The 14,659-nt window shown below is 42.1% G+C and overlaps 1 protein-coding gene across 1 annotated transcript in view; it reads left to right on the top strand.

The window, feature by feature from the left end:
• PLCL2 (phospholipase C like 2) overlaps window positions 1–14,659 on the top strand; it is a 141,867-nt gene that overhangs the window by 113,091 nt on the left and 14,117 nt on the right. The window contains exon 4 of the mRNA XM_016209275.2: window positions 2,818–2,893. Within this exon, the coding sequence (XP_016064761.2) occupies window positions 2,818–2,893 (76 nt within the window). The remainder of the gene's footprint in view (window positions 1–2,817; window positions 2,894–14,659) is intronic.

Raw genomic sequence — 14,659 nt, 5'->3', positions numbered from 1 at the left:
TGTATTGAAATCCAAGCTGCAATCGGAACATCACCATGGATGCCAGGACACGACCATTAAATATCCCACCAACCTGCCCTGGCTGTCACACCCAGTAGCACGTGGGCTGCAATGACAGTGCCCCATGTTATAGTGATTATTGTTTGCTCCTAGTGCTGGGCCAGCAACTCTTCTTTATTCATTCTCAGCCCTTAGCTCAGAGTCACACTTAGAGGACCTCAGAAGATGATTGTCCCAAGAACAAAGGGTGATCCTCCCAGTTATTACCGAGCACAGTAGGCGGGTGAGCTTCCCTGTCCAGCCCCTTGAGGTAGACGTGCATTTCTTGAGCCTCTGTGTATTTTACAGCTGAAAAGTGCCTAACTAATTAACCTTTGGTGATAGTGTAAACTGGAAGATGCTTTCAAGAATAATCATGCAGCCCTGGCTGGGTGGCTCAGTTCGTTGGAGCATCATCCTGTACACCAAAAGGTTGTGGGTTCGATTCTTGGTCAGGGCACATACCTAGGTTGCGGGTTCAGTCCCCAGTCAGGGCACTTGAAGGAGGCAGTGATCGATGTTTCTCTCTCACATCGATGTTTCTCTCTCTGTCTCTCTTCCTCTCTCTCCGAAATCAATCAAAAAAATATATGTATATATATACTCGGGTGAGGCTTAAAAAAGAAAAAGAATAATAATGCAGTTTGCTGTTCTCTGAGCTTCATCACACCAGGCTTTTCAAGCAAAACTAAAATTAGTGATGGGTATTTGAAGCATTGCCAGTGAACATGTATGAAAGGAAGTCATACTCATGCAGCTAATTTGGAGCTTCCAGAAAATGCTCTGCCAGGGCCCTGGATAAACGAGGAGTTAACTGTGACATCAACCATCACAGCTGTCTTCACTGTGCCAGTCCCATGCATCCCATCATTGAATTCTCACAATGTTATGAGAGTCGCATCTTTTATTAAACTTACTTTACAGGTAGGAAATTATGGCTCCATGATGTTTAATTAATATCTTCTCCTGGTGACAAAGCTAACGAATAGCAGAACCAGAACTTGAGCTCCTATAAATCTGTGCTCTCTCTGCCCCTGCACCACCCTCAATGGGAGTCTGTCTTGAACACCTCTCCCCCCAGGGGCCAAGGTGCATGAGCCTGTGCTAACGCTGCTGTTTGGTTTTCCTCTATTCCCTTTGTTACTGCTCCTGTCCTGCCCATTTGTTTCATGACCAGGTTCATTTCATCACTTGTATTTTTTTTCCTTTTTTCTATTCCAATGATGGGGGCACAGTTGGCTAGTTCTTTGATACTGAGCTGTGACAGCCACCATCCTTGCTTAAAGAAGTTCTCGCTTCATGTCTCTCATTGGGCTTGACATCAAAGCTGGGAAAGGTTATCGATGACGAGCTGAACCTTTTCAGAATGCGAATTATGTAATAGTACGAATGACTTGACACAGTGTAATTGCGTTCTTAACTATTCACTTTCATCGCCGCCTGTTCAATATGTCAAACTGTAAAACAGACTATTTTAATTTACAGGAATGACTCAGATCTTAAAGAATTAAATGTGAAAACACTGAATTCCGAAGTGCAAGCCCTGCCACTAGGCTGTGAGCTCCTAGAGGATGGGCTACATCCTGTAGGTCACTGTGTCCCTAGCTCCTCCTCGGGGCTGCCTGTGCTAGACCTTCCATGGAGAGTGAGTGGAGACATAAATGAACACCTGCCTTGGCTTTCCAGTCTTTGCACGCTTACTATAATTTTCTTAGAACAGTGGAAGTGAATAAATGCTGTGTGACTCACTTTAAAAATCTGGTGCACTTGTTAAGAGGCATATTGATGATGCTTTAGTTTAAATGAGTGTAATCAAAATGCAGTCTTCTTTGAATTATACAAATAATCCAATCTACATATATTTGGTTTCTATAAAATAACTACTGTGGCAGCCAGTGATAAATACTATAAAGTAAAACAACACTGAATTTAAAGGAATGAAGAATGATGGATTGGTATTTGTCACTTAGAATGGTCATGAAAAACGGATGAGTAATATTATAATGCAAAATATTTGGACATTTAAATACAAAAAGTTAGAATCTGTCCTTAAAGTAATTATCAATAATTGTACCCATTTGAGCCAGGGGAGCTGAATCTGGCTGTCCCTTTCTCATAGCAATGTTAGAGCCAAAAAGATTACTTCAGACAGATCTTATCCCAGCATTTTGTCAGTAAAATAACTGATGAGCTGTGTCCTGACCCTTTCTCTTCTTCAAGCTTGGCTATTAAAGCATTTGAAATTTGGAACAAGAATTCAAGATTGAATAAAAATCATTGATAGGAACATTAAAAATATCAGCATTGGTGGGTGCATCAAATAAAAGCTGATTTTTCACCCTCATTATAAGTTTTAAACTAATCCTCAGACGAAGGCATTTGGGCTGAAATGAGTTGTGTAGGTATTGAAGCCGCCTCTAAGATGAAGATGGAGATTTTGTCCAAATGAAGGACTGAAAATACGATTTAAAACACTGTGTACACATATTTATTTGTAGCTTTTCACACTGAAACTATCTCAGTTCAGTACTGGCTCCAGGTTCAAATTCAGTGTTGTACAAGCCGAACTGTACCTGATGCTTGGTACTCACAGTCTTGTTTAAACCATCTCATGGCGATGCATGATTTCATCATTTTCCACATTAGCATTCGGACTTGAGGAGTGGGAAGTCGGATGAGAGAGGCTCGGCCTGATTTCAGGGGAAGAGCCTTGTGCACGTGTGCAGACTGGTGTGTCGTCGTGAGGTGTAACCTCCTGTCTGGATGTTCCCTTTGCAGATGATGCAGACCCTCAAGGCGCTGATCGAAAATGCAGATGCTGTGTATGAAAAGATTGTACATTGTCAGAAGGCAGGTAAGTGAAAAGTTGTCTTCTTTAAAATAAAATAAGTAGCATCATATGGTTTGCCTCTAAACTACTCCATCCTTTTGCTACTATATCAAGAAAATCAAATATCAAAATTATTTTTCCATAGCTAAAGAAAAGACTAATTCACTGGCTCTCAAGCCTGGATAACAAGGCACCTGAGGGTGGGGGTTTAAATATATTGACATTGGGCTGGAGTGTGGCTTAAGAACTCATAGCTGTCAAAAACTCCCAGGTTTTTCTAATGAACAGCCAGGATTGAGACCCTCTGCACGAATCTCTCCCTCTGTGTAACCTGTGATGCCAACCCCCTCCTGTCATCCTGACTTTCTAGCCCGTGGTAGGAAGAGTGAGGCTTGGGCAGAGAAAGCCTGAATTCTTAGAAACGAGAATGGGTACCAGTTACAACCTCTTAATACTTTTTAACACACCGACATTTTCAAATGCTAATGAATTCATTAACTTAACATCCAAATGTTATACTAGATTATAAAATTCTACTTACAGAAACAACTAATTCTAGCTGTGATAAAACCAAAAAATCAAGTATTCTGCATTGTAATAAGAACAGACAAAAAGGACCTCTTTCAGTTTTCAAAGTTTGCGTGTCAGTTTGGAAGATTCTAGTATGGAGAATATTTGTAATTCAAAAATAAGAGTATGTATCTGTCCTTAATTTCTAAGGTTTTTGATTGCAGTTCTTTAAAAAATCAAGACACAATAACTATTACCTAGCATAAAAAAAATCCTGTCATATCAGAATGAACTGGTTTAAAATAAAGATAAGGGTGACAGTTTTCTCTTTCGGTGTTTTCTGAAGGAATATACACATTAGGAGCTATTGAACAGACAAAACTCATCTTGTTTTACTCATTTTGTTAGCAGAACATTATTAGCAAAGTGATCTTTCTACTTCTGGGATAATATTCCCTACAACCACAACTCAAGCAGGTTGCTTCAAACACCGTTCCTATCCTGCCACTAGCCTACACACAATCATCTAGTAGCTTGCTAGAGAGTCTGTTGTATCAAATCTAAACTTCTAACTTCCCACACAAGGTCATCTACCCACTCGTCCCCCCATAGAAAATTCATTAATTAAATCATCTGCTCATTTAACAAATATGTTTTAAACTTCTACGCATAAGAGGTATTTGTTTATCAAAAAATAAACAAGATTGGTTTTTGCCTTTGAGAACCTTCCAGCTGAACAGGAGATGTGAACATAGCCACACACAGTTGAGTATGTTGAGAACTTGCTGTGTGTTCCTCGGGAGCCTGAACTCGGGTTTGTGAGGTAGTGGGAGCCATTGATTTTGTTTAGGAGAATAGGAGAGAGAGATCTTTAAGATGTGTGCAGAGAATTTTCCTGGGCAGAGCCTGATTGGGAGGCTATTGGGAGCAGAAAGGAAGGAAAGGAAGTGGTGGTGCCCATATAGCCTGGCCTCCTCCTTTATTCCCTGTGTGTTTCTACTTACTTGGATTTCCACAAGCCAGCCCTCTGCTAAGACTTCTCTCTCCCTCCTCTCTGCCAGTCTGTACTTTTCTTCTTTTTGTCTCAGTGGTCTTCCAGGAGACCCTTTATAATTCCAGGATTTGTGTTATCTAACCATTCTGTTCAGCCTTTCAAGCACATAGTGTTTTGTTCAGCGGATAGAGCTTCAGTTATTGTGGATTTCATTCACGTATTCCACTTTCGAAACAGGCTAGTAACCCCCTATGGCCCCAGGTTTGCATACTGAGTTACTCTCCGGATTGTACCCAGGACATCTGTTCTCACATTCTGCTCAAATATTAACTAAGTGTGACTCGACTTCTATTAAGTACTCAATTCTATTGAATGCATGTTTTGCTATGAGAATTGTGGACTATTAGAATTTGAAACTACATTTATCAGAAAAAAGAACTGTTTGTCAGTTTAACAATTTGTCAGTTCTTTGCAACTCCATTGGTTTATGAAATTTGGTAATTTCTAACATAATGCAGATTTATGTTCTATTTGATTTCAGTAGTGGATATATTTGCTTGTATGTAAAAAACTGAAGAGTCTTGTCTATTAAGGATTTTTGCTGGGGGGCAGGCAGAGAATAATTGTAATGGTTTGTGTTGCTCTGGGTTTAAAGATCTTTAGAAGCACATAACAATTATCTTTTATTTTTAAATTAAATTTATTGGGGTGACATTGATTAATAAGATTATATAGGTTTTAAGAGTACCGTTCTATGATACATCATCTGTATATTGCATTGTGTGCCCACCACTCAAAGTCAGGTCATATTTGGCTCCCTTTACCCTTTACTACCCCGCACCCCCTTCCCTCTCTGGTAACCACCATACTGTTATCTCTATGAGTTTCCGTTTTATATTCCACATATGAGTGAAATCATATGGGTCTTTGCTTTTTCTGACTTATTTCACTTAGCATAATATTCTCAAGGCCCATCAGTGTTGCCAGAAATGGCAGTATTTCATCTTTTCTTGTGGCTGAGTAATATTCCATTGTATGCCTGCACCACATCTATAATGATCGTCTTTTGGTTTCACGGTTACTGCTGACCGCCCACATAGCCCTTCTGTTATCTCAAGTGCTTATTTTAGAGCCCCTTGATCTTTTGTTTCTCGTGTTTATAGTTATCGTAAGGGCGTGCAGTCATTACTCATATGAAGAACTGCTGTTTGTAATGGGTTTAAAAACATTTGCATAAGATTTTATTTTTGATAAGTAATTGCTATTCTGCTTACACAACTTTAATCTTGCAGTGACAAAAGGAAGACACAGGTCACCAAAGTGCTGCAAGAGAGGATTATTTAGAAGTATTTCAAACCTTTAAACACCAGTTTATACTCTTACTAGGTAAACCTTCATTTAAACAACTAAGTAAAAATAAGGAGTTAACACTCCCACCTGCAGCCACATATTAAAAAGTGCACCCAGTTTGGACAGGTTCAGACTCCTCGCTGCGCAGTTGATTATTTTAGAGCTTGAGATGTGTCTGCCGGTGTCGTTACTGAGAAGAGGGAGTGAGGCAGGAGAGGGAGGCGGAGGTGTGAAGACCTCCAGCCCAGGTAGGATAGGACCCTGCAGGCACGTGGCCCAAAGGGACAGCCCTCGGGGAGAGCAGAGGGAACACCCAGGCAGTGGGCAGCTGGGGAAGCCTCGGTAGCTCTTTTAAGAGAATATGGCAGCACAGAGGGTCAGAGGGCCCAAGGGACATCTTAATAGGAACACCATGTTCCCAGGAATTGGGAAGACCCAGTGAAGCCGTGAAGAGGAAGACATTAAAGGAGGAGATGGGGATGGAGGACAGGAATCAAGTGCAAGTCGTGCAACACTTGGCCTCGGAGAGAGGGAAGGACCCCCTTCTCAGATAACACGGAGGGCTGTGCCGTCGAGAGGGATTCCGAGCAAGAGAGGGGTGTTTCCCACTGAGAAGTGGACAGAAGCACTTGCTGCCGTAGAGCACCAGCTTGGGGGCGAGGAGGGGAGAGGGGGAGGAGGACAGGGCGAGGGTGGGGGCCTCTGTTCAGAGCTCGGCAGTGCCCGGAAAGGGGTCTAATGAAATGTTAGATCGGGCGGGAGTGAGGGGCTGAGCGGGCCTGCGCTGCCACGAGAGTGAGGAAGATGGGTGGGTGTAAGCGCAGGGCTGTACGAGTGTGCAAGTCGGCGGCGCAGCGGAGCACCCTCACACACTCAGTCGGGCAGATGCGCCTTCCTCCCAGAAGCGGTCCCGCAGGTGACTAGTAAGGGGCACACGCAGGGCGGCCAGCCGGGGTCTGCAGAGGGGGAAGCGGCAGAAAAGCTCTTGCTTAAAAAGAGGAATCGGAGAACTTACGTGCATAACCCTTGGACGCAGACAAGAGTGTGGAGGAGGCCTGGGGGTGGGGCGGATGCCGGGTGCAGGGGGCCAATGGGGGGCAGAAGGGGACATCTGTAATACTTTCAGCAATAAAGATACATTTTTAAAAAATGCTAACCCATAAAAACAAACAAGCAAACAAAAAGTTTATAAAAGATTAGCCAGATTCTTTCAGGAGAAAAGTGTCTTCCACTTTCTAATCTCTCTCTCAGTGTCCAGAAAGGCACAGCATGATTAAATTTTAATTTCCTTTTCAGTCGCTTCATTGATCTGTCTCGTAAGGGACAGGAGGAGGGTCTAAAAAACACTCAAACTGCTTCACTTCACTGAGTTGGGGGTGTTTTTATCACGTGAACTTATATGGAAAATCATTTGTTCTCTGAAAAAGAAAGAAACCAGTGGCCTGCGTTGCGTCCTGTCAGGGGTGGCGAGTCAGCACGTGCATTTAGCTCCACTCCCTCCTGAGCCTCAGCGGAATGACAGGGTTTTGTTTTCTGTTTTAAGGATAAACCCATAAGGACAAGGAAAATGGGAGCCACAAAAGTTTGGAAACTAGGAAACAACTGAACAAGCGATCGTTGACTTAGCTGACTCAAGCAAGGTGACCCTGAGCTGGCAGGGGGATCCGATGAGCAACGATTTACACTGCAGACCCCACAGCTCAGGACTCATGGCACCAGGTGCCTCTGGAAGTTGGGGTGAAGGTGGGGTGTAACAGGGAGCCGTCCCAAAGCTGGTTACGAAGCAGCGAGACCCCAGATGGCCGAGAGACTGCCCACACACAATATATATACGTATGTGTGACAGGTCCTATGTATACATACAAGCAAAATGTATACAAATTAATATATACATGTATTTTACTTGTAGGTACACATAAGATATAGTTTTAAAAGGCAAGGCAAACAGTATGTGCTCTTTACTACTATTTGGTGGAAGAGATGGGAGGATGGAGCCCTGTGTGCTTTGCTTGCCACTGCCTCCCTCTCTCTGGAAGGATACAAAGGAGGGAGTAACAGCGGATGCCTGATAGGAGGGAAGCAAGAGATGGGGAAGAGAAATATAATTCCCTGTGCACCAGCTTATGCTTCTTAAATTATTGAGCCATATGATTATGCTCTCTGTTCACAAAATAAGAGGAGGTGTAGAAAGAAAGGGAGATGAGGAACAGCGAGGTCATGAGGGCCTTGGCCGTGGTGGCCATGCCAAACTGTGTCAGAGAGGAAAGAACTGATGTAGGGTGCAATCCAAACAAAGATGCCCCAGGTAAATAGTAATAAAAAGAATCTTTGCGTGTAATTGGGGTGAAGAAGACCTTTTGGTTCCTCAGTGAAATGAAATAAGGAGGGTCCTGTGATCCGGGTGAGTCCCGTGCGTTTAGAATGTGACTAGATGCCACAGGACTTTAAGTTACGCACCTTCATCTTACCTGGACTTACCCAGACGGAAAATGCTGGCAGAGGAAGTAGAACCTGCTCCATACAGTCATCCACAGATTATACAGCGGTGGATATGGCATCTCAGGGATCTTGCCATCCATCTGGGTTTCGCGGATACATTTAAGAGACCTGGTTTATCTCTTCCACCTCGTGGGGAACGGGGTTTAACGGCTCAACATCCATCTTAAAATAATTTGGCTTTGTTAATGCCAAGACTGTTTGGGCAGAGGGCCAAGAAAAAGAGGCTACGGACTGGAACCCTCTGAAAGCTAATTAGGCGCGGCCGCGGCCGAGGCTGGTTATGGCCCGAGCGCCCGCGTTCCGTGCACCCGAGCTCCGGGCGGCGGGGCGCGCTTCGAAGGGCCGGCGCTTCGGCGGGGACTTGGTGTAAGTCCCGCGCTCCCTCCGGCCGCGCCCTCGGCGGCCTCACCAGCGCTCGCTGTGCCTTGATTTATTGACGGCCACCATTCCGGCAGATGTGAGGTGACGTCTTAGTGGAGTTTTTAATCTGCATCTCTCCGATGATCAGCGACGTTGAGCATTTTTTCATATGTCTGTTGGCCATCTGCATGTCCTCTTTGGAGAAGTATCTATTCAGGTCCTTTGCCCATTTTTTAATTGGATTGTTTGTCTTCCTTTTGTTGCGTTTTACGAGTTCTTTATATATTTTGGAAATTAACCCCTTATCAGATGTGTCATTGGCAAATATGTTCTCCATATAGTGGGTTCCTTTTCATTTTGAAGATGGTTTCTTTTGCGAAGCAGAAGCTTTTTAGTTTGATGTAGTCCCATTTGTTTATTTTTTTCCTTTGTTTCTCTTGCCCTAAGACATGTATTGGTGGAAATTCTGCTATGTGAAATGTCTTGAGATTTTACTGCCTATGTTTTCTTCTAGGATTTTTACTGTTTTGTGACTTACATTTAAGTCTTTTATCCATTTTGAGTTTATTCTTGTTTATGGTGTAAGTTGGTGGCCTAGTTTCACTTGTCGCATGTGCCTGTCCCATTTTCCCAGCACCACTTATTGAGGAGACTGTCTTTACCTCACTGTATGCTCTTGCCTCCTTTGTCAAATATTAATTCGCCTTAATAGCATGGGTCGATCTCTGGGGTCTCTGTTCTGTTCCATTGATATATGTGACTGTTCTTGTGCCAGTACCAGGGTTAGGGTTAGGTAAGGGTTAGGTTAGGGTTAGGGCATGGCTGTTTGGTTCTTATCTAAGTTTATCTGTGATGGGAAGCAGGACATTAGATAGAAGTGGACATTTCTCTTCACTGCATTCCATTATATGCAGTTGTACTAATGTTCTTAATTTAATTATATCATCTTGGAAAATTTACATTCATTTATTAATTTGTATCAGCATTACATTTCTTTTTGTCATTAAGCTTTAAGCCTCTCCAAGAAAAACCTTTAAAATATTTAACTTATAAAGTATTTTGGATTAATAATTGGAAAATTATGTGAAACCAACACCTACTTGGATAAAAAATCTGAGATGTTTAGATTTTCGAGATGACATGGAAAGAAGCAATAACTTTCTAAAATACAGTTCTTTACATAAAAATGAAATAATATATTTTGTGTGGCCATACCAAGTTTTAAAATTTAACATTATAGCTATAAACCGAAAGGCTAAGTGATTTGTGCAGTCCCCACCCATGCTGGTTCTTTGGTCGCAGGGTCTGTGTCTTCCATTCCCTATTGACCAGAACTGAACTGAACCCGTGTAGAAATCACCTGAGGATGGGTTTTCCATTTGTCCTTTCTCTGCTGTTTGATGACTTGCTATCTGTTTCCTTAATCCTCAAGTTTATTACCACAAAGGAATGTGAGCAGATTTTCTTCTTGGCTAACATTTCAGGAGAAAAACAAACCACAGCTTTTCCCTAGGAACAGAAACTTGGGTCATGGAGTCAGAGAAACATAATTAATTGTAGGGTTTGAGCACAGAGCAGCCAAGGCTCAAAGAGAATCCTTTTGGCAGAAGAGCAGCCTCAGCCAGGCCCAGCCAGGTCTGTGTATGAGACATGACCATTCTCTGCTTTCTGGTCATCACTTGCCTCAAGCTTTAGTCCATGTTCCCATGGGTGTTGTTGGATTTATGTTCACAGCCTTCACACTTGAGTGCCTTTAAACACAGTGTATATTTGACTGTTAAATAACATAGCACATCACAGTTATATAACATGTCACACTTTTCCAAAGACTATTTACCTAGTTTGTATTGATTTTCAAATGAAGCTTGCTAAAACTTAATGAAGATTTTAATATCTTTTGCCAGAATTAACTGTTACCTCATGTCTGACTTTGATGGCAACATCGTAGTAGAATCAAGGAATCCCGTTTCCTTCTTCTACCTCCTAATAGTTGACCCAGAATGTTACCTTTCACCTTTAAAGAAAACATGGGCAAGGCCATGCTTTATTTGGGGCTCTTATAGTGCCATTTGTTTAAATCAGACTAGTAGATGGGACATTAACTAATAGAAAAATACAAATATTTATGTTAACTATCTTCAGGATAATGTGAACAACACATGGGTCTAAATATATACACACGATGAAAATGTGTTGACTTGGTATTTAGAAGATACTGGAAACATACAGGGAAACAGAACTTGTTCCTGAAAGAAGAAAACAGCCCCACTTCTTATTCCCTCATTCCCTCATTATTATTGGCCTGGTTTCTATTTCTGAACCTAGAGATTGTTTTCACCGCGGGAATTCTTGTCACTAAGCAGCGGCAACTCAGTCAAGAACCTGCCTCCCTCCCGTTTGTCGCCGGTGCCTGTATGGTAGCTCTCTGTGAGTCCACCAGGCACTGTTGGGCCATGCGAACTTAGAGCCGTGTTCTGTAAGAATATTAAATCCCTTTTGGCTTAAATCTGTACTTCTAAAACTTTTAAATATTGATTTTGTAGGTGGTCATCACAAAAGAAATTTTCAATAAAATTCTCATTATTTTCAAGAGTATGTGGATTTTTCATATCTGTAATTCGTCAATGAGAAATCCTTGTGTTTTGGCAACGGAAAGCCCTCTATTTCAGCCCCTGATGCCACAGATGAAGGAACAGAGGTTCCCTAGAAAGCTGCCTGGTCTGCATCTTTCCATGGTGCCCATGGGGCCGTACAGGGGGACAGCCTTCGGTGGTGTCACTGAGGTAACAGCAGCAGCAGTGTTCTGTGCTTTTTACTTGCTCAGATCTTATCCTTTCAAAAATTGTAAAGGTGCCTCTTAAACATGAAAAGCCTGTTTGTGAGGGCTGCTTCTAGGCACTGCACCTATATCAATGAACAGTCCCCTTCCCAGAGTGGAAGGACTGTCACTTTAAGCTACTGGCAATAAAGACAGGCAGATACAAGACACACTGATAATTGGTAAACAAAGAACAAGCAAAAAAGTCAGATGTTTACTTTATATACTTATATGTCAGTGGAGTAGTAGTGTAGTTCAGTGATTTTCCACCAGTGTGCCACAATAATTTTTAAAACATGCAATACCTGGCTATTTAGTCAGTGGCACCGACCTCTTTTCCCTTAGATTGTCAAATAAAAAAATGACAAAAGCCAACACAACAATAGCTCTCCAGTGAGAATGAATCAGTTATACCTTTTTTTTATCAGATCTGCAAAATTATATATTTTTGTGTTTGCTGCAGAATTTTAGTAATTACTTTATGTGTGCCATGAAATGAAAAAGGTTGAAAATCGCTAGTGTAGTTAATAAGAAGGCAGGAGGTAGAGCTCACCTCTGAAAGCCGACCAGATGAATCGCCACCACAAGTCACCAGGTTTTGTGTGTGAACAAAGTAACACGCGGCGCAGGCGTTCTGAGGCCCAGCCTGCACCCCGAGGTCCCCATTAAACTGTGCTGGCTGCTCCTGCAGCTGCACCCCAGGCTCTGTCGATAGATAGGTGTCTCCCGAGGATGGGAGCTAAACAAATAGCCTTTCTTTAGTCAGAGCTCAGCATTCTTATTACTCCACTCAGGACTCTAAGCTCGCAGAGATGCAGCACAGGAAACGATGAAGAGCTCCCTGTCTTCTTTGTTATATAACTTCCAATATAATTGCTTGCAGTTTTGTAACAGGTGCAAGAGCACTCTACTGCACCTTAGGAGTATTTATTCTCATTTCCTATCTAGTTGTTTAAGTGAGAACACAGGATGGACTTCCTCAGGTTTTCAGAAATTTAAATTTGTCTGATTTATTATTTTTCATTTATTTTTTGAGATTAAGTAATCTAATCCTAAATTACCAGTTGTTTGTAATTTTGTTCTCTAACCTTTTACTCTATAGTATATAGTTCATATATGCCTACTGAATCTCCCATATATAGTTTCTTTTTTCTAGTACAGAAATCCTGATTTGATATTGTACATACAGAATTTATTTTGGCATTGATTTTTAAACAGCAGCAATTGTTATGTATTCTTACATCATAATAGTTATGCTATTGCCCTATTTGCTATACAAATGGCTCTTAAAAACAGCCATTGTATTCCAGAACAAAATGATAAAGATTTCTTTATGAAAGAGTGGTCAATGAGCTGATAATATAAGTACTAGTTCTCTTATCCTATCTTGTTCCCCTGTGCTTCTAGAAATCTGTAGCTTTTTATAGTGTTCAGCATATTTATGTAATGGGTTTTAATGGGACTCCACACAGAATATGGTCAAATTGCCTGCACGCACATGGTGAGTGATCAATAAATGTTGTTGGCGACCAATTGGTGTTATTAGTTCATAAATCAAGAATTACTTTCATTTTCCAAAATGATGCAACCTTTTTGTATCTCAGTATTATGGAGATTGACTACTAATTACAGAAAACAACTATTCTGAAAAATCCACATATAAAGGAAATCTTAGGTAATAGTTCAGTTTTACCCCTTCAAGTAAATATTCCTGATTGTTTCAGGTTAGAGTCCTTTTTAATAAACACGAAACTAAAACACATAGAAAGAAATCTTATTCAAGATAAACAATATAATTTGGAAATAAACATTTGTACCTGTGAGCTGGGCCGGTCAGTTCAAAGGGAAGAGTCTGGACTCCTTGCTGTCCTTTCCCTCCCTCCTTTTTTTCCAGGTAGACCAGAGTTGCAGTATCGTCATTGCTAGGTTTCTGAAACTCCCCTGGCATGGCAGCCCTCTGACGCCTCCTGGGCTTGCTCTTCACCTTCATCATGACTTTCCATCTCGGTCCCATCTCGCCGCTGCCTGGCCTGTTTCCCTCAGGGTGATCCCTAGCCCTCTTGCGTGGAAATCTGGTGCTTGCTAAAGATGTCCGTTTCTGGGCCCATCCCAGGCCTCCTGAATCAGGCCCAGGGGAGAGGCGAGGAACTGTATTTTAAACATGCACCTCCTGTGATTCTGTTCTACACTCGGATTTGAGATCCACTCTCTGGGAAGCCTGTCCCCATGATCCTCTTACAGGCTCGCTCCCCCAAATTCTTTGCCACATTACCATTCCTCCAAACTCTCTCAAAGTATGGAACCCACAAGGCCACGTGCTCTTAAAATTCTCTGGATTACTGGAGCAACCTCCTAACTTCCTGCCTCCTCCGCTTCTGGCTGTCCATATGCACTCACAGATTCACACCAGCTCCCTGTCCACCCAGGGCTCCCCCCAGCCCTGGTCAGCGCCCCATCCTTGCCCCCACAATGGGAGCTCCAGATTCCTTCACCTTCCACGGGCTCCTAACCCCACCACCCTCAAACTGAAATGACAGAACCAGGAGTTCTAAAGCAAAAACAACTTGTTTTCTTTGCCAGGGGCTGGAGGAGGTGGTAACTTCGTCTTAAAGTTTTTACTGATCTGATTTTCACCAGCTACTTTGAAACTCATTCTGCTTTTTAGACAGAATGGTAAGACTTACAGAAAGAAGAAGAGATACTGCTTTTAAGTTTCTTAATAAGGACTTTTTTATTGGGCTCATGTTTCTTTGCTGAAAATAATTTGGGAAATAGGGAGAAAGTTACTTAACATCTACCCCAGACAAATTCTTTATACTCACTGTTGATGTAAAGAACCAAAAAGATGTCCTGTGACATGTTAGAATAGGTTCCCTGGTAATTTAATATCAAGGAAATAATGCAATTTGCATCTTAGATATATAATTAGATTTTCTTATTATATAGGAATTGACCCAGTTCAAACACATAGTCTCATTCTGTGTCCCTTTATATTCCCTTAGAGCTGGGTCCAGTAGCCCTTGCAGTGTTCTTCCTCACAGCATAATTATCGGATGCACGTAACTATAGCATGAGCTCATATTAAGGGCAGGGACTCTCATTCAGAAACAATGCAAGGTAGTTGGAAAACCTTGGGGTCCTGGGTCAGGCAAACCAGTATTCAAGTGCTTCACCATTTCCTTGGGGAAGCTCTAGCCCCTCTCCAGGTCTCCTCCGTAATACATGGAAAGCACCTCGGGAGCCGCCCCTTGCTCCCCTG

Source organism: Miniopterus natalensis, chromosome 15 (assembly GCF_054644295.1).
Source record: "Miniopterus natalensis isolate mMinNat1 chromosome 15, mMinNat1.hap1, whole genome shotgun sequence".
NCBI lineage: Eukaryota > Metazoa > Chordata > Mammalia > Chiroptera > Miniopteridae > Miniopterus > Miniopterus natalensis.
This window is presented reverse-complemented; position numbering and strand designations above follow the sequence as displayed.